This window comes from Nicotiana tomentosiformis, chromosome 11 (assembly GCF_000390325.3).
Source record: "Nicotiana tomentosiformis chromosome 11, ASM39032v3, whole genome shotgun sequence".
NCBI classification, from domain to species: domain Eukaryota; kingdom Viridiplantae; phylum Streptophyta; class Magnoliopsida; order Solanales; family Solanaceae; genus Nicotiana; species Nicotiana tomentosiformis.
The window spans coordinates 87,874,877-87,893,083 of NC_090822.1; the positions used below are offsets into that span (position 1 = coordinate 87,874,877).

At 37.4% G+C, this 18,207-nt stretch overlaps 2 protein-coding genes across 6 annotated transcripts; one reads left to right on the forward strand and one right to left on the reverse strand.

Annotated features, from left to right (window-relative positions):
* The first annotated feature begins 811 nt into the window (after window positions 1-811).
* On the forward strand, window positions 812-2,506 carry LOC138901800 (uncharacterized). The gene is made up of 4 exons (XM_070189592.1): window positions 812-1,199; window positions 1,498-1,731; window positions 1,822-2,012; window positions 2,258-2,506. Exons 1-4 carry the CDS (start codon window positions 812-814, stop codon window positions 2,504-2,506), a joined length of 1,062 nt encoding a protein of 353 aa, XP_070045693.1.
* A 1,323-nt stretch (window positions 2,507-3,829) lies between these two features.
* On the reverse strand, window positions 3,830-9,258 carry LOC104106248 (protein PTST homolog 2, chloroplastic-like). 5 transcript variants are annotated; one of them, XM_070187957.1, is made up of 9 exons: window positions 8,177-9,256; window positions 7,380-7,543; window positions 6,928-7,086; window positions 6,643-6,860; window positions 5,566-5,711; window positions 5,332-5,479; window positions 5,033-5,208; window positions 4,307-4,375; window positions 3,830-4,223 (listed from the first exon to the last, which is right to left on the reverse strand). In XM_070187957.1, the coding sequence occupies exons 1-8, from the start codon at window positions 8,770-8,772 to the stop codon at window positions 4,336-4,338; spliced, it is 1,647 nt and encodes a 548-aa protein (XP_070044058.1). In that variant the 5' UTR covers window positions 8,773-9,256; the 3' UTR covers window positions 3,830-4,223; window positions 4,307-4,335. The 5 variants fall into 5 exon arrangements, 2 of the variants coding, with proteins under 2 accessions (XP_070044058.1, XP_018629698.1); XM_018774182.3 differs by lacking the exon at window positions 5,033-5,208 and having other exon boundaries at window positions 8,177-9,250; XR_688560.4 differs by having other exon boundaries at window positions 4,143-4,223; window positions 4,307-5,208; window positions 8,177-9,258.
* Window positions 9,259-18,207: the final 8,949 nt, after the last annotated feature.

Sequence of the window (18,207 nt, forward strand, 5' to 3'; positions counted from 1 at the left end):
GTTTGAAACATGAGCTGAACATTGCAGTCAAATTCACCATTCCAACTACACTATCATAGGTGTATAGAACTGCAGAATGCAGGAAGCTTACTTAGCTACAACCAAACAATAATTTTATACACCAAATCCCTCAACCAAGAGATATGCATGACAAGAAACTACTGGTAAACCTTTATTACCTACTTCTAACTCATGTAATTCAACTTATACTAAAGGATTCAATAGAAGAACATTGAGTCGGGATGAAATGAATGAAAAAAGGGCAAGGAGATTGTGTTACTTCTCCAATGAGAAGTATGTACTTGGGCATAGGTGTAAGAACTCCAAACAGTTATATATGTTGGAATTGGAGAAAACAGAAGAAGTGCAAGACACAGATGAGGAGCAAGAACTAATACTACATGAAGACAGATTCAGTCAACTAGAATCATCTTAGCATATAGAACATATGGAAATTTCTATTCATGTTTGAATGGTTCCTTGGGTTATAGAACTCTGAAGGTGACTGACTGGTTATCATGCAAAAAAGGAACTGAATATACTGATTGACATTGGTAGTTCCCATAATTTTATAGATCCTGATTTGGTCAATTACTTTAGGTGTAAGATCAGGTCTACTCATCCTCAAATAGTGGTTGCTGCTAATAGGAATATGATGGTCGACAGAATTTGTACAATTACATGGTTATTACAAGGTGCAAAATTCTCAGCCGAATTCTTACTGCTACCATTAGGCTTATGTGGAATAGTACTGTGAGTGTAATGGTTACTGACACTTAGAGACATAAAGACAAACTTCAGGAAGTTGACTATGGAATTTTGGTACAAAGGAAGAAAGCATCTTCTCAGAGGTACTGGCAGCCAAGTTAAGGTTCACGAAGCTGGAAAACTAGCCAAGCATACAAGTAACACCTCTCAACTATGTATGATTCAAGTAGTACCCATGGGGAGTACAGGGGAGCAATGTCATATAATTAATGCTAAGGAGGAACCTAAAACAGATGCTAGATTAGTGCAGTTGCTATCTGAGTACTCTAAGTTGATTGAGGAACCTACTAAACTGCCGCCTTCTAGAGGTGTATTTAACCACAACATTGCATTACAGGTTGGTACTGAACATGTGAATAAAAGATCCTATAGATATCCTTCAGTGAAAAAAGACATTATTGAAGGTTTGGTGCAACAGATGTTGGACCAAGGTATCATCCAACCTAGTTATAGTCCCTTTCCATCTTCAGCGGTTTTGGTAGGAAAAAGGATGGCACATAGAGACTTTGTATGGATTATAGGGATCTGAATAAGCATACTGTAAAGAACAAGTTTCCCATTCCTATTGTGGAAGACTTGTTAGATGAATTAGGAGGGTCAAAGGTCTTTTCTAAGATAAACCTAAGATTTGTCTACCATCAACTTAGAATGGCAAAGGAGTACCCAAAAATGCATGCAGAACTCACTCTGGATATTTTGAGTATTTGGTTATGCCATTTGGGCTCTCAGATTCTCCTTCAACCTTCCTAGGATTAATGAATTTTATTTTTCAGAAATTCCTTAGGAAGCATGTGTTGGCTTTCTTTAATGATATACTGATCTACAACTGTACTGTGGAAGACCGTTTGGCTCACCTAGAATCTGTCTTTGTGAAAATGAAGAAACATCAACTGTTTGCCAAAAAAGCATGCTTCTTTGGTGTTCACAGGATTAAATTCCTAGGGCATTTCATCACATCAGAAGGTATTTCTACTTATCCTCACAAAGTAGAAGTTGTGAGAAATTGGCCTACCCCATCCACGCTCAAACGAATGAGAGGGTTCTAAAGTTTAGCTGGCTACTACAGGAGGTTCGTCAAAGGCTTTGGAGTTATGTACAAACCTCTAACTAAGCTGACCAAGAATGACAATCTCAAGTGGTCATCTACAGCTGATTCAACTTTTGCAGAAATAAAGGAAGCACTTACTCATGCTCTTGTTCTAGCGTTACCCGATGCCAATAAGACATTCATTATGGAGACTGATGTAAGTGGCTATGGGATTGGGGAAGTTCTCATGCAGGAAGTCATCCAATAGCTTTTATTAGGAAGGCTTTATCACCTAGACATGTTGCATTATCTGTCTATGATAGGGAGCTATTGGCTATTATGCATGCAGCCACTAAATGGTCACAATACTTGCTGGGGCAAAAGTTTATGATAAGGACTAATCAGAAGGTTCTAAAGTTCCTTATGGAGCAAAAACTTCACACCAACTCTCAACTTATATAGTTAACTAAGTTGATGCCCTTTGACTACTCTATAGAGTACAAGAAAAGAGTAGAAAACAAGGTAGTTGATGCTCTCTCAAGGTTCACTGGAGCTAAATTGTTAGCATTAGTAATCTCACCCCACAACACTGATCTTTTCCAAGCCATAGCTTCTAGCTGGAACACATATCAGGAGCTTAAGCAACTTATTGAAGAACTCCAAATGGATCCTACTACTCACAAACAGTTCCTTGGATTTAAGGACATTTGAGGAGGAAAGGAAGGCTGGTAGTTGGCAAGGTGCCAGAACTAAGAGAAGCCATCATGACATTGTGGTATGCTGCCCCTCAAGATGGTCACTCAGGGGTTGAAGATGCATTAAAAAGGTTGGTAACACTATTTTATTGGAAAAATATGAGAAAGGAAGTAAAGAAATTTGTCCAGAAATGTGATGTTTGCCAAAAGAATAAATCAGATCTAGCTGCTCATCCTAAGTGTATTGCAGCCACTACCTATCCCAAATGTGGTATGGTCACAGATCAACATAGACTTTATTGATGCCCGCCTAAATCAAATGGCTGTAAGGTCATCTTAGTAGTGGTAGATAGGCTCAGTAAGTATGGTCATTTTATTCCATTAAAACACCCTTACACTGTTTAGTCACTTGCTAAGGTCTTCCTAGACATAGTGACAGAGATGGTATCTTCTTGAGTGATTTCTGGAAGGAGCTCTTTACACTACAGGGGGTACAACTACACACCTCATCAACATATCACCTTTAATCTAATGGACAAACTGAGGTGTTGAACAGAAAACTTGAAACATACTTAAGATGCTACTGTAATGAAAATGTTGTCAACTGGTACTCATGCTTGCCTATGGCTGAGTACCGGTACAATACCTCTTTCCATTCAGCTATCCAAACTACTCCTTATGAAGCATTGTATGGCCGGCCACCACTCTTACATCTGCCTTTATTTATCAGGAGAATCATATTCAGCTGAAGCTAACAACACTTTGATAAATAGGGAACTGCAACTACAACTGCTTAAACAGCACTTAAGGAGAGCACATCTCAGGATGAAGCAATAAGCTGACTCTCATAGAAGTGACAGGCAATTTGCAGTTGGGGATTGGGCTTACTTAAAGGTCCAGCCGTATAAACCCATTTCTAACCATTCCTCACACAAATTGGCTTCCAAGTATTATCGGCCATTTCAGATTATCATGCAGATTGGTCCAGTTGCCTATACCCTTTTATTACTTGCAGGAGTAAAAATTCACCCTACAGTTCATGTGTCGCTACTGAAAAAATGTTATAAAATCCCTTCACAAATCTCCTACCCTCCTATCATTGATTTAGCCACCCCCTACTGTCTTGATCCTGAGCTAGTTTTGCAAAGAAGAATAATAAAAATAGGCAATAAAGTTGTGGCACAGGTTTTAGTTAAATGGCAAGGATTGCATGCTAATGCTGCTACTTGGGAACTTGTCACTGTTTTACAAACTCGATTTCCCTTGTTTGATCCCTGTGGACAAGGATCTTCTATTTGAGGGGAGTACTAATACAAGTTATTGAAAAGGAGTCGGGTAGTTAGTTAAGAAATGAACAATTAGTTAGCAGTCCAAAACGTTGTTAGAGTTAGTTACAATAACTAACTTATGTTAATGAGAGAATCTGTCGGTAGGATTGGAACTCATGATACAATGTAATTGATATAAATACATCTGTAATACATATTCAGTATCCTCAATGAAATATACACTTCTATCCTAAATCTTCTCTCTTCCATTCTTTTCTCTTCTGTGATTTTCATTTCTAGCTGACCTCTCGAAGCTTCCTCGAGTTCATCTTGAATTCCTGCAATAGTGTATCATTCAGAGACATGCTCTTCTGTAATAATGAGAAGATTGTTTTCATGTCCGTTGTTATGAACAGTGGGCCTCAAAGGATCAATCCTCCATATGCCGTCAACAATGAACTTGATCTGCACAAACAGAAATGAGAGGCTCGGTACAGTACAGGATAACACAGTATGATATGAAATTCGTTGCAATCAATAAAACCCACCTCATATGTGCCTGGATACAGCTTCAGGCTTATGGAAAAGATACGCTCGCGTGATTTTTCCATCTTTCTCTGCATTTAAATACATCCCATCAAGCTAGACAAGGACAAGATGCCCCTTGAAATCAACATCACAAAGTCCCTCACATTCTTGGTACAAGGCCTTTTAGGGGAAGAAATAGAAATGAGCAGTTTTCATTATTAAGAGACCGTTGACATGCCATTTTCAAGGCATTTGATGCTTTAGGAACAGCTTTAGAGAAATCTACTTGATGGTACATGGAACTCTTTAACTTAAGTACAACAATGTTATCTAATTTCTCTCCTAAATGCCAAGTGACTTTTCGGGAAAAAAAGGGGTAACTGGTAGACCATCTTCTGAAGTTCTCAGCAAGGATTAAAGAAGTGCACCTTGGCTTCTGAAGTTTCCATTTCACTGACGCATTTTTATCTTATTTGCACTAGTAAGTTGAGCAAATTCTGATTTTTGCTGTACAAGTTCTAAATACTGTGTAGTTTACTAAATAAAATTTGAAAATGAAGCAAATAACAGGAATATAAGTGATCACATATTATTGTGATTAGATCCATAGCCCTTCTTGAAAACCCCACCTGGGTCCCAACACAATCAAAAGAAAAGAGAAGAAAAGATTGTGAAGGCAAAAAGTCATGCAATTTGCTCGAGTCAAGTCAGCAAAGCATATTGCACTGGATATTAATTGGGTGTACCCCCTAAAAGAGAATCTTTTGTTTTCCTGCTCTAGCCAAGCATGACTAAGTTGTGAAGTTCTTTCAGATTGGCCACAAGAATAGCTAGATGTTGACTCTATTGATGACCCTTCAACACTAAACCATGCAGAAGAGGATGTCCTTACTGTAATCATTGATAAGGCATCATATTCATCCTAAACAACAACAATAAGATTAAGTTGGTATGGACAATCACATTACACGAAATTATGCTTGACGTTTTAACAGTAAAACGTTGTCTCCTATTTCCTATCAATGATGTGGAAGCAAGATGAAACCTGAGTTGTCCATCCATCAAAAGAACCTGCTAGAAGAACCTCTGAGGCGGAGTTAGTCCAAACAATGCAAGCAGTACGAAGAATCTGCAAAGCTTTACTAGCACTATCAATCCTCTTCTGCTTCTCTTCTAATATCTTCTGTGCATCACTGAAATATATGGTAGGAAAACTCTGTTTTGGTTAAGGTATCTAGTTTAAAGTATGTATTTCTAAATGAATGAGAAGTGACCACACATTATCGCAAGTGTCATTTTCCCCTCAAGCACAGCCAGCTTTGCACGTATCGACCTCAATCTCTCCCGGGCATTCATGAATTCATTCTCCTGGAATTCCCACGCATCAGAAAGCCTTTGCAAATCACTTGGAGAGCTTCCAAGAACCTAAGGAAGAAAGTGAGAAGTTACTTAATAATATTAGCACTATCACATTAAACAATAAATAGTTAGCAGAAAATAAATAGTGAGCAGAACTTCGTTTCCAATTAGCAGAATTTCGTTTCCAATGGAAATGTCTATACAGTGAAAATTGAAACATTTCCTCTTTTAGACAGAAGCGTTGAAGAAAATATTTTGCAATATAATTCCTTTTAGCTCATGTTCTTTTCTCTTTTCTTCTTTCCTGAATTGTGTTCTTTTTTTTCCTTTTTTTAGAAAGGGTAACAAATTCCTGAATTGTGTTATTACCAAATATAAATGCTTAAATTAGAGAGGGACACACTTTTATTTACTTAATTGCGTGTTAACAAAGCCTTTCACATTGTGGACCTAATTAGTTTTCCTGAGTCAAGCACTTGGAAATGCTATTTGTTAATGGTTGGCGGTGAGACTTGAACCACGGACCACTACTTGCTCAGATACCATGTTAAAAATTTCGAACCCTCAATTAAAAACTTAAGCTATATATTGAGAGAGGACACTTTATTTATTTATTTAGGTCTTAACCATTTTCTTTGTCTTAACAGTTCTATTTTTATCTTTTTTAAGTCGAAGGAAGCAATTTTAGGTATTGAGTCTAAATACCAAAGATGTCAGCAAAAAGTGTTAGGGAACGTGATACAAATGTTTAGTTTAACATGATTATGTCATGTTTACAAACGAGTCATGACCAAAAATTTTATCAACGCAGAACACTAACTCTGCAAATTCGTTGTCGAACATCTATTCAACAAAATAAAGTTACCACTCTTTTTGGAGGAATAACTTCATCACCGGGACAACATAGGAATCTAATCCATTATTTTTATAAGAAGAATAATGATGCTAGGAAAACAGTCATTAGCAATTTTGAGAAACTAAAGATACAGATTTCTACCTCCTTCAAATTTAACTCCTTGCTTTTGGATTTCAATGAGTGCAGTGTCAAGGATAGCTCAAGTTCTAAATGCTGAAGCCGGGTGCTTATCTCATTGTGGTTTTCATTTTTCCATCTTCGTAAAGCTTCGGTTCTACTCCCCGTGATATTAACAAGATCATCTCCCGCAGCTTCGCTCTTAACTTCAATCGAACTTTTACCTAGAGCAACCTCACCAGCTGTGCATAGCAGCAGTGAAGAGAGTTTACAATCTATACACAATATTAGACCCATTAAAGAGAATACCTTCAAACTCTATATCCTGAAGGTCTGCATGTTGTATGCTCCATTTGCTCCACATGGGTGGTGAAAAGCTATGGTTAAGCTCCTCATCTGAATCCCTTCGAATGTCTTTCATGGGGCTACCTTTATTGAGGCTACCATTTTTTCCTAGGTCAGTCCTGTCTTTTACCATGTAAGAGACATGATATCTCATGACTCAGAATTTAACTGTTTACAGACAAACTACTCGGGAATAAATATTTTCAGTTCAAAAAGTTTAGGTAAATAGTAATATCAGATTTCAAGAATTCTTTTTTTTTATTTTTTATATAAGGTGATTTCAATAAACTTTAAAGATATCAAAGATATAGTACACAAAAGCTATATGATTAAACAGCACTTCAATGCAGTGACTAATAGATTTTTCAACCATTTTGCTGATAACATGTCACCTGCTTTCTGATTAAAAAATTTACCTGCATCAGTGGTTCCAAAGCTTCTGTCATCTATGTTGTCCCTACTTGAAGCATGAGAACTATCTCCGTGTTTTCCCAGATCAATTCCAAGAAACGAGTTCCTCTCTTTCTCTAGTCGACTCAATATCCCTTCAATCCCGCTATCTTCCTCTGCTACAATTTCCCTGTTGGGAAGGGAGAGGAAAGAAAAAATGAAGATACTCAATGAATGATTTTTCACACAATTCAATAGAACCCGCATTGAATAGCTAGGAGATAAATAGGTGCAGCTAATCACTAAGAAATAGGATTTGTTTCTTTTTTTATTTTTGGTCCTCCTGAGTTTTCTCTTTCGCACTCTTGTTACTAGCGGTACCACCTACCTACCAAGTTAGACTCCACTTCACTCTCTAATCCCACCAACTTCATTCTTCAAATGAGTTAGCTGATTGTAACTATAAGCTACAGCATTTACTAAGTCACTTTGGAGCTAGGCGGGAATAGTGAGAGGGAGGAAGGAAGCTTTTACTTTTGTTTACATGTGATCGGCAGATGCTAAAGCTGCCCAATGAAAAAAGTTGAATCGAAGCAAAGAATCATGTATCTCATATAGGATTTAGTAAAAGTTGCAAAATGACATAACAAGCACAATTCTATATCCACAAGATGGAACATACATAAAAGTTAAGCACCTAGTATCCAGAGTCCACTGCCAACTAATCCGAATTCATGCAGGAAAGGCCCATATAGCGTTTACTACCAAAACTAAAGCAAATAAATTAATAAAAGAAAGCACATTTCAGTATAAGGAACCTCACAACGATCTACCAGAGGGCGAGGCAGGCTGAGAAGAATTCCCAAATGAAGAATTAGAAGATCCCGAACCAGGAAAATGAGCTTCGTTCCCATGTAATGAATCACTTTCTTGACAACTCTTGACTCTCCTTTGAAACTCCTCAATGTCAAAATCCATTTCCACAGTCTCAACTTCATTAACGTTCATAGTGCAAGTGTCATCATCCTCGGAGTCCCAACCAAAAGAAAACCACCCTCCTCTATTCTTTATAGCCTCCACCAAATCCACTCTTCCAGCTTTTTCCAATTCTTTCCTTGTCGGAAAAGCATCTGGGTTCTCAGATATCTCCATAAAAGCCAAAATCTCTTCTTCCAGCTCCATATCCCCTTCACTTCCTACCCCTTTCCTACACCAGCAATATGCACTATCCTCGGGTCTTCCCTTGCTAAGCTTAAAACCCCCCATTTCTTGGTTAAAAATCGCAGCTTTTCTGCGGTAATGAAGTCTTTTGGGAGCATTTATAACGAACATTATAGTAGGAATAGGTGAAAAGCTCAAATGGGTGTTGAAAAAAGGAGGTTTTGAGAAATGTGGTGGTGTCGAAATGAGTGAAACCATCGTTCAGGCATTTCTTCAAACAGTTGGAGGCTACCTGAAGAAAGAAGTATACTACGGTGAAGAAAAGAAGTGAAGCAATGGACGGTGCACTGGGATGCGCAAAATGCAATTATTGAGAATTGATTGGTTGAGGATTACTTAATGAATACTGCAATAAGTTCTATGACTATCAACTTTATAGACATCGAATGAGTATGAATATAATAAAGTGATTCACACACTTTTCCAGTCTTTTTGTTTTCAAGATTTGGTTTTGTCCAGCTTAAGGGGTAAGGCTGTGTTTGCCAACGGAGAGGCGTGAAGTTGGAGAAGAAGGCTTAGAATATGTGTCAGCTTCTTATCCTGTATAACACGCTAGTACTTTGGAATTTGGATACATCTTACCGTTTTTGTACTATCTATTGTTAAAATGTATCCACTTGACTTGACCAAAGTTGTCTCCTTTCCCAGCCATTCTTATGAATCCTTTGTATCAATTGATCAGATATGAGTGTCACGAGACTTAAACTAAGTGCTTATGCGGTAGTTGATAATTTTAAAACACAATGGAAGTTTTTGTATTAGAGATAACTTGATTGTTTTGTTTGAGGAGTTATAAATGAATAGCCTCTTTATATACTAGTCTCTTAGGGGCTAGTGAGTAAATAATAATTATTACATAAGGCCCTTATTATTTACAAGTAAGTCACTTTTCTAGAATTTTCCACATAGCTAGAATCTTCTAAGGACTTTCCTAGCAATTCCATAGGATTCTAAGGTCTTTCACGAGAAATCTCCATAGTTCTCTAGAATCTTCCCACATGTGGTAGTCTATTTCATACGTAAGCTTTCCATATGGCAAAAATAATTGACAAATGACACATATGTGGCATGATGAGGTAGCGGGCCATGACACTCTCCCCCATCCAATTTTATGCCGCCCTCGGCACAAAGCATCAACGCGTACGCACGCACCTCGCTTTGGCGTTGTCGGAGATCTTTGTCCATTAGCCATGATGCTCTATAGAGCGGTTCGCCTTCCCATGTCACAAGGTATTGGTCACCTTTCTTCTTGCCCTTTTGTACTTTGGACGGCTAGCAATGATGGCCTCAATCCTCCGCCCATCAGATGTCCCTTTTTTCTCTTGGCCTGAATCTCCCCATAACTCAACCAAGTCTAGCAGTTTCTTAAGCATCGGGTCTATGCTTCCACTCCTTATTTGGCTGCCCTCTGTGGTCCCATCCATGCTAGCAAACTTGACCCCTCTGCTGGGTGCATCGACTAAGTCTGATAGTGTGCCAACACTTTGTAACTCGCCATTCTCTTCAACTATGTCCGCCCAACTTTTCTTGCTGCCACCATGCTCCATTTGCATGGCGCCAAGATAGGTTTTGGAATCCCCTACTTTTGTCTTAGATTCAAAGTGCATCCCTCCAATGCAGGCGGTCCCTCATGTGTCACCTTTGTGTGCTTGAGCAAAGTTCCAGATCATTGCTGCAAGCTTTCCTAACTCTAGACATTCACTTGCCCGTTGTGATCCTTTACAGAATTAGCACCCTCCCTTAGGCAAGTACTTGCTACCGTTTTTCGGCTCCTTACTATTTCTCTTGGACCCATGTTCGTTATGGGATGGCCCCTTATCATTGCCCTTGTATATCTCGGCTATGCCTTTCCCGTTATCCTTGCCATGATCTCCCCCGCCTCTCTCGGCGTTGCCTTCTTTGAACTTGACAGGCTCCATCTTGAAGTCAACGAGCGGCTCGGCTACCGTTATGGCCTCGTCCACGTTGGCTACTTGATATCTTCTTAACTCCTACTTTGCCCAATTTTTCAATCCATCCATGAAATAGAAGAGGAAATTTTCCTCGGATAATGACGGGATTTGTAACATTAAGGCAGTGAACTCGCGCATATACTCCCAGATTGTGGCCGTCTGTTGGAGCTCTCTTAGCTTCCGCCTAGCTTCATACACCACATTCACTGGATAGAATTGCTTCTTCAACTTCTTCTTGAACTGCTCCCACATCTCAATCTTGCATAGCTCCTTCTCCATGTCAGCACACTTTCGACGCCACCATAATGCGGGAATCTCTGAGAGGTACAATACAACGTTGTTGATCTTAGCCTCGTCGTCCCTCAGTTTTTTGTGCAGTGGAATCTTTCTTTTTTCAAATATTGAAAGTTTCCAGAGCCCTCCTATGTTGGGCAGTGTTACCCTCCTCTGGGTGACTTATAATATGGTTAATACTTTCAAGAGCATCTTTTTCTTCGAGTACATATCACATCTTACGACTCCATATATCGTAATTTTCACCATTCAATTTGTCACCCTTGTTCAAGTCAGCAATGATACTTTTCGATGCTATGCTGTTATTAGAGACAATATTACAAATTTAACTCATTAATATATACTGCAGTCATTTATGCATGTGATTACACACTCAAGTAAATTAATTATAATATTAATTCTACATTTAGTATAGACTCGAAAGGTCACTACGTTTTTATTCATCATTTATATCTAAATATTTTAATTAATATTAAAATTACTTCTTAGTGTATACTTCATTTCAAGTCTTAATCATTACAAACTAACATAATAAATAATATATGTAACTGGTGAGACAAATAACATAATTTAAATTTCATTAAAATAAAACACATAATAACAATTTACATGTTTGCTAGGACATACATATACAAATTGGATACTAACTCTTTCACATATACGCTAAAAGGTGCACTAGGCCAAATATCATGATAAATCCCAGTTAAAACTTCACCCCAAGGCTCTTGAAGAGAGTACGCTAAAATAGCTAATACTTTCCAATTAGTAATCTCTATGCAATTAGACAATTAAGCTCTTTTAAACTGAAAATTATGTAAATGTTCAGGAATGGAAGCATCGAGGCTCACTTTAAATTCCTTAAAGTCCCTAAATTTCTTTTCTCCTTCCATCCGTTCAAACTTTCGATACCTCAACTCATTTTTCCTCGCTCTTGGGACATTCTTGATGACTTCAAGTGTCACGACCCAAAACTCACTATAGGCCGTGATGGCGCTCAACGTCGCTGTTAGGCAAGCCAACGGTGAACTATCGTAAATTGTTTATTTTATTATTTTTGAAATCATAAACTTTTATTAATTAAGAAAATTTACACCTTTAAAATTTACGGGTACATACATAATTAGTATTGCATAAAATAAACGGTGATAATAATATACAAATTCGTACGCATCAACTAGAATATCCCCAAAACCCGGTGGTACAAGTGCATGAGCATTTACTAAGGAGTACAATAATAATACAATATCTGTCTGTAATGTAAATAACACAGGATAAAGTAAATAATACGACTGAGACTCTGTGGGCTACGATACGTAGCCTGGAATGCAGCTCACCATAAAGTCTCCTCAGCAGATGCGCCTATGCTCCCAGATGTCCACCAAATGAACCTGTCAGATCCTGCACATTTAGTGCAGAAGTGTAGCATGAGTACGTAAATCAACGCGCACCTAGTAAGTATCTAACATAATCCGGAGAAGTAGTGACGAGGGGCCGACATCGACACGTACTAGAGGTCCAATAAAGTAGTATGCTAAAAGCACAACAATAATAGTAGGATAAAACGGTAACCAAAATAATCTTTCAAAATTTCTTTTAATGATATAAATTTCTCAATCTTGTATTCTATCTCAACAACTTGGAAAATATAAAGTTTCAATATCAAATGAATAAGGAATACCATATGAAATGTCAGGCATCAATGGAAGGATAATCGTGTGAATATTCGGACTGCTAGCGATATAATACACGATTATGTCGAGGTCGTATGACCCGATTCAGAATAATGTGTACACTACCGAGGTCGAGCTGAATGAACCATAAGATGCATCTATTACACTATCGAGGCGTTCGACCCGCTCCATAAGAAAGAAAGAAACTTATCGAATCGCGAGGCACGTGCTTACAACACAATTACAGATTCATAATAGTGAATATACCCCTTTACGTTTATCAAATATCTTGGCAACAACTTAAAGTGATAAAGCTCGGCCTAATATATATAAATCAATTTCAATTGTAATTTCAATTAATTAAGCTAGCAAAATAAGTCCAAACAATTCAAACAATTGTTTGACTAAGTCTACCCGAATATAAACATGCTTTAGCTATGTACGGACTCTCGTCACCTCGTGCGTACGTAGCACCCATAACTAGTAGGACATAACAATTACATCACCTAAGGGTAGTTTCTCCCTCACAAGGTTAGACAAGAGACTTACCTTGCTCCGAAGTTACATAACCGGCTCCAACGCCTCTCTAACACCTCAAACCAATGCACATCGATCCGAAACTAGTCAAACAAGGTGCAAATCAATCAAAATATACTCCAATGAATATAATTTAACAATTTATAATAATTCTCAACTCCTCTCGAAAAGTCAATAAAGTCAACCCTCGGGCCACGTGCCCAGATTCTGAAAATTCTTGAAGATAATCATTACACATAACACTACGAACTCGAATATATATCTTATTCCTAATTTTATGTCCAATTTCGTGGTAAAAGTCCAAAAATACCAAATTTCTACCAATTTTCATATTCAAATCCATGTATAATTCATGTATTTAACTCACAATGTGAATAAATTACTTATCTAGTGGAGGATGACGAAAAAGCTCCTTCAAACATCGCTCCAAGCTCAGCTCCAATGGAAGATTTGGGATAAAATGCGCCAAAACCCGTCTTTGCTTACTTATACACTGTCCAGACGACCTTCATCGTGAACGCGACACTGCCCTCACGTTCGCGAAACATAACCTCCTTCAGCTCCAAAATCGTTCTTCGCAACCTCGAAGACAGTTTCGCGAATGCGATGCCTTACCAGGCCTGACCATCGCGAACACGTCACGTTCCTTGCGAACGCGTAGGTTAAGACTCCCAGGCCCAGTTTCCCTTACGCGAACATGACCAAGCAATCGCGAACGCGGAGCACAACTGCCCAGACCTTCGCGAACGCGTTGAACAAAAAGGCCTTTAGTCCAACACCTTTTTCGCGAACGCGTCTCTTCCTCCACGTTCGTGAAGAACAAAACCAGCACCAGCAACAACAATTCATCCAAACTTGGTCCGAAACCACTCTGAAACACATCCGAGTCCCCCGGGACCCCGTCCAATCACACCATCAAGTCCCTAAACATGATACGAACCTGCTTGAGGCTTCAAATCACACCAAATAACATCAAAACTACGAATCAACGATCGAAACCTTTCTTTAAACTTTCAAACTTCGATGAGCGCGTCCGATTCATACTTAAACATTTCGGAATAACGCCAAACTTTATATACAAGTTATAAATCACGATACGAACCTATTTCAAGGCTCGGAACCTCAAACAAATATCGATAACACCAAAGTCCACTTCAAATCAAACTTATAAAATTCTTAAACTTTCAAAATGCTAAATTTTCATAATAAGCGCTGAAATGCTCCCGGATCACCCGATACTCAACCCGAACATATGTTCTAGTCCGAAATCATCATACAAACCTATTGAAACTTTCAAATCCCGATTCCGATGTTGTTTATTCAAAAATAAACCTTAGTCAACTCCTTCCAACTTAAAACTTTCGAATTTAGAATTTTCGTTCCAAAACAACTATGAACTTCCCGAAATTTAATTCCGACCACACGTACAAGTCATAAAACATGAAGCAAAGCTACTCACAGCCTCAAACTGCTGAACGAAGCACTAGAGCTCAAAATGATCGGTCGGATCGTTGCATCAGGCTCCGAGTCTACATCATTACAAAAATAAGTCATGGGATGATGTATCCTTCGACGTTGTCCCCTTCCTCGACTTCGAGAACTCCCACTTGGAGTAATTCGAACTTGTCCATATTCAGCCATGTCTGATATAGAATCAAGAAAATAATAAAAATGGATACAACAATTCAATGTGACAATATATATCACAATTACTTATAGAAAGATATCAATCGAGGGATTGGGACTAAACTAATTTTCAAAACAGTGTGTTGAAATTAGACCAAATCTCTATATATATTATTAAAAGACCAAGTAAGAAAAGCAGAAAGCACACAGGCCGAGAAAACAAGTAAAACCGCATATAATTCTTCTTTAACAGTCTATACTTTGTAACAATTCAATTTTCTGATGTATGACTATCCAATAAATCAATACATAACATTGCATATACCGTATTATGTGCATTCTCAAAAATTGACAAGTGTCCAATTTAATCCATAGAAGAAATTTGTCCTTTCTGTCCTTGCAATTGGGATCAAACAATAAATATCCATCTAGGCTAAAGTTATTTGTCTCCAGAATGTATGACCACTGTTGTAGTGCTTAAGACAAAGTAGTAGTATGGCTTTTGAACATGATAACTCTCAATTACTATTCCAATTTTACCAAGAGTCAAGTCAAGTTTTTTTATCACAACCGGCATTAAAGAAAATTGACAAAATATGGAGAAGATATTTGTTGGGAACCAAATATAAAGGACTCATAAGATTTTGAAACCCTCCATTATCAAGAAAAGGAGAACGTATAGAATGCATCCAAATTTTGACGCTTCAACCATGTTGTAACATATATATCATGAAGCAAATTGAAGATTCCACCCTTAATTCAAAAGAACAACACAGAACACATAATACATGTTCAAAAAAGGTTATTTAATAGACAAGTTTCAGACTAGGAAGTAATTAAACGTTGCTCTGATGCCATTGTTAATCTAAATTATGGAGCAAGAACAACAAATTGTGTGTATCTTGTTACGCGCAATGAAAATCGTTGTAATTGCTATCAAAAAAATTGCTCCCAAATTTACTTTGAATCACTAGAAAACAAAATTAATCTTTCATCAATTAAATGTCCTAACTTGTGTGTAATTTTCGTGTGGAGAGGATTAGTGAGAGAGAAAAATTTCTATGTTAGAGAAGTTATGTGTTTTCTCTTTAATATAAATAGTCACAGTAATAATAGTCAAGGAAGATAACTCACCACTCCCTTTTGCACGTTTACTTTAGAGGGAGTTTGTGATTGTGTGTTAACTTCTCTTAACCTCTCTGTCATGACCCGAAATTTCCATCTTCGGACCGTGATGGCGCCTAACATTTCACTTTCTAGGTAAGTCAATGTTAGAATAATATTAACCAATTTTTAAACAATCTTTAAATTATTAATAATCAAAGAAACAAATGCGGAAGCAAAGTTTAAAATATAGTAAAATAACCCATAAAAATAATGGTGTCTAAATACCATCCCAGAATTGGTGTCACATGTGCACGAGCTTCTAGAATAAAAATAAATAAAAGTCTGAATAAAATAAAACTGTCTGAAAATAACACACAGCTAAAGTAAAATAGACGGGGACTTCAGAACTGCGGACGCCATGCAGTTATACCTCAAGTCTCCTTTGGTAGCTGAAATCCGAGCAAGTCTATGGTACGCCGTTGAGACCAACTCCGAAATCTGCACAAGAAGTGCAGAGTGTAGTATCAGTACAACCGACCCCATGTACTGGTAAGTGCTGAGTCTAACCTCGACGAAGTAGTGACGAGGCTAAGGCATGTCACTTACATTTCCTGTACGCAATATTAGTAACAACAACAATAATAGAAATAATCGGGTAACTCGTTTATAATAATTGAAGCCAACTCAGCAGTCATAACCAATTATCATTTCCATCAATTTTGTTGCAGCGTGCAACCCGCTCTCACAATATATTCACATTCAATTATGTTGCAGCGTGTAACCTGCTCTCACAATATATTCATTTTAATCAAGTCTGTTGCGGCGTGCAACTCGATCCCCCAATATATATATATATACCTGATCCCCCAATATATATATATATATATGTATGTCGACTTTTAAATAAGTCTGTTGCGGCGTGCAACCCGATCCTCCAATATGGACTTTTAATAAGTCTGTTGCGGCGTGCAACCCGATCCTCCAATATGGACTTTTAATAAGTCTGTTGTGCTGTACAACCCGATCCTCCAATATGGATTTTTATTAAGTCTGTTGCGGCGTGCAACCCGATCCTCCAATATATTCACTATAATCAATCTTGTTGCGGCGTGCAACCCGCTCCTCCAACATATTCATTTACCGATTCTTATAGGAGAAATTTTCCCAATAAATGCAACAATTAATATAAAATTATAAGACAACAAGCATACAATACTTATGATTTAATTATGAAACAAACAATGATAAATAGTAAATTATTATGGAAATTAGGGAGAAAATAGGCAGTTTAATATTTAATATGATAAATGTCAAATAACAATTAAAATATATAATTCAAATAGCATGTAACAATTAATGCAGAAATTCAAGAATTAATATTTGACAAAGAATAGGAGAGAAATAATTATTATAATAATTAATTTATGATTTAAAACACTTTATTATTTTTCAAGTAAGAAGGCAAACAATTAATTTGACGACGTATAGACACTCGCCACCTCGCCTATACGTCGTTCACATGCAATTCACATAACAAATAATTTAAGGGTTCTATTCTTTCACGTCAAGATTAATCACGACACTTACCTCGCTTTGCAAATTCCAATCAATTATTCAACCATAGCTTTTCCTTTTATATTTGCCTCTGAAAGCTTCAAATCTATTCACAAACAATTCGATATATTCAATACGAATCATAGGAATTAATTCTATATGAATTTATAAATTTTCCAAATAAAAATCTGAAATTCATTAAAATATTCGGCAGTGGGATTCACATCTCAAATCCCGGAAAAACTCACGAAATCTGAACATCCGTTCCGATACGAGTTCAACCATACAAAATTTGTCCAATTTCGATATCAAATGGACCTTCAAATCTAAATTTTTTTGTTTTTGAAAAGTTTTACAAAAATTTCAATTTCTTCCATCTAAATCCGAAATAAATGATGAATATAGGCTTAGATTTATGAAATACAATCACTATCTAATAAAGAATAATTACCCAATTCGAAATCGTGAAAAACTCCTTTGAAATATCCCCTAAGTTGAGTTATAATTGAGGGTTTGTAAAAAATGGGAAATATCCCGTTTTGGTTCTGTTTTAAGTCACAGGGGTCAGGCCTTCTTCGCGTTCGCGAAGGGCCTGTCACGTTCGCGATGAGTAGCAGCCCGTGGCTTTCGCGTTCGCGAATCTAAATCCGAAATAAATGATGAATATAGACATGGATTTGTGAAATATAATCACTTTTGATTAAAGAACACTTACCGAACACTTACGGAAAGTATGTGTTGCACTCTTTTTCCCTTCGTTCAGTTTTTGTCCCAATTGGGTTTTTCTAGCAAGATTTTTAATGACGTAGTAACAGAAAGCATACTACGAAGACATCGGCAATAAGACCTTTGATAGCAAGGCAAACAATCAAGCTTCCACTCGGGGACGGTTA

Bases quoted from the DNA above. Each gene is read 5' to 3' on its own strand.
- LOC138901800 (XM_070189592.1), top strand. From the start codon at position 812: ATGGAATTTTGGTACAAAGGAAGAAAGCATCTTCTCAGAGGTACTGGC. The intron at 1,732-1,821 runs GTATTTCTACTT...TCTAAAGTTTAG, and splicing joins GCATTTCATCACATCAGAAG to CTGGCTACTACAGGAGGTTC. The intron at 2,013-2,257 runs GTAAGTGGCTAT...CAACTTATATAG, and splicing joins CATTCATTATGGAGACTGAT to TTAACTAAGTTGATGCCCTT.
- LOC104106248 (XM_070187957.1), bottom strand. From the start codon at position 8,772: ATGGTTTCACTCATTTCGACACCACCACATTTCTCAAAACCTCCTTTT. The intron at 7,087-7,379 runs GTAAATTTTTTA...ACATGGTAAAAG, and splicing joins CTTTGGAACCACTGATGCAG to ACAGGACTGACCTAGGAAAA. The intron at 5,209-5,331 runs GTTTCATCTTGC...GTTGTTGTTTAG, and splicing joins TTGATGGATGGACAACTCAG to GATGAATATGATGCCTTATC.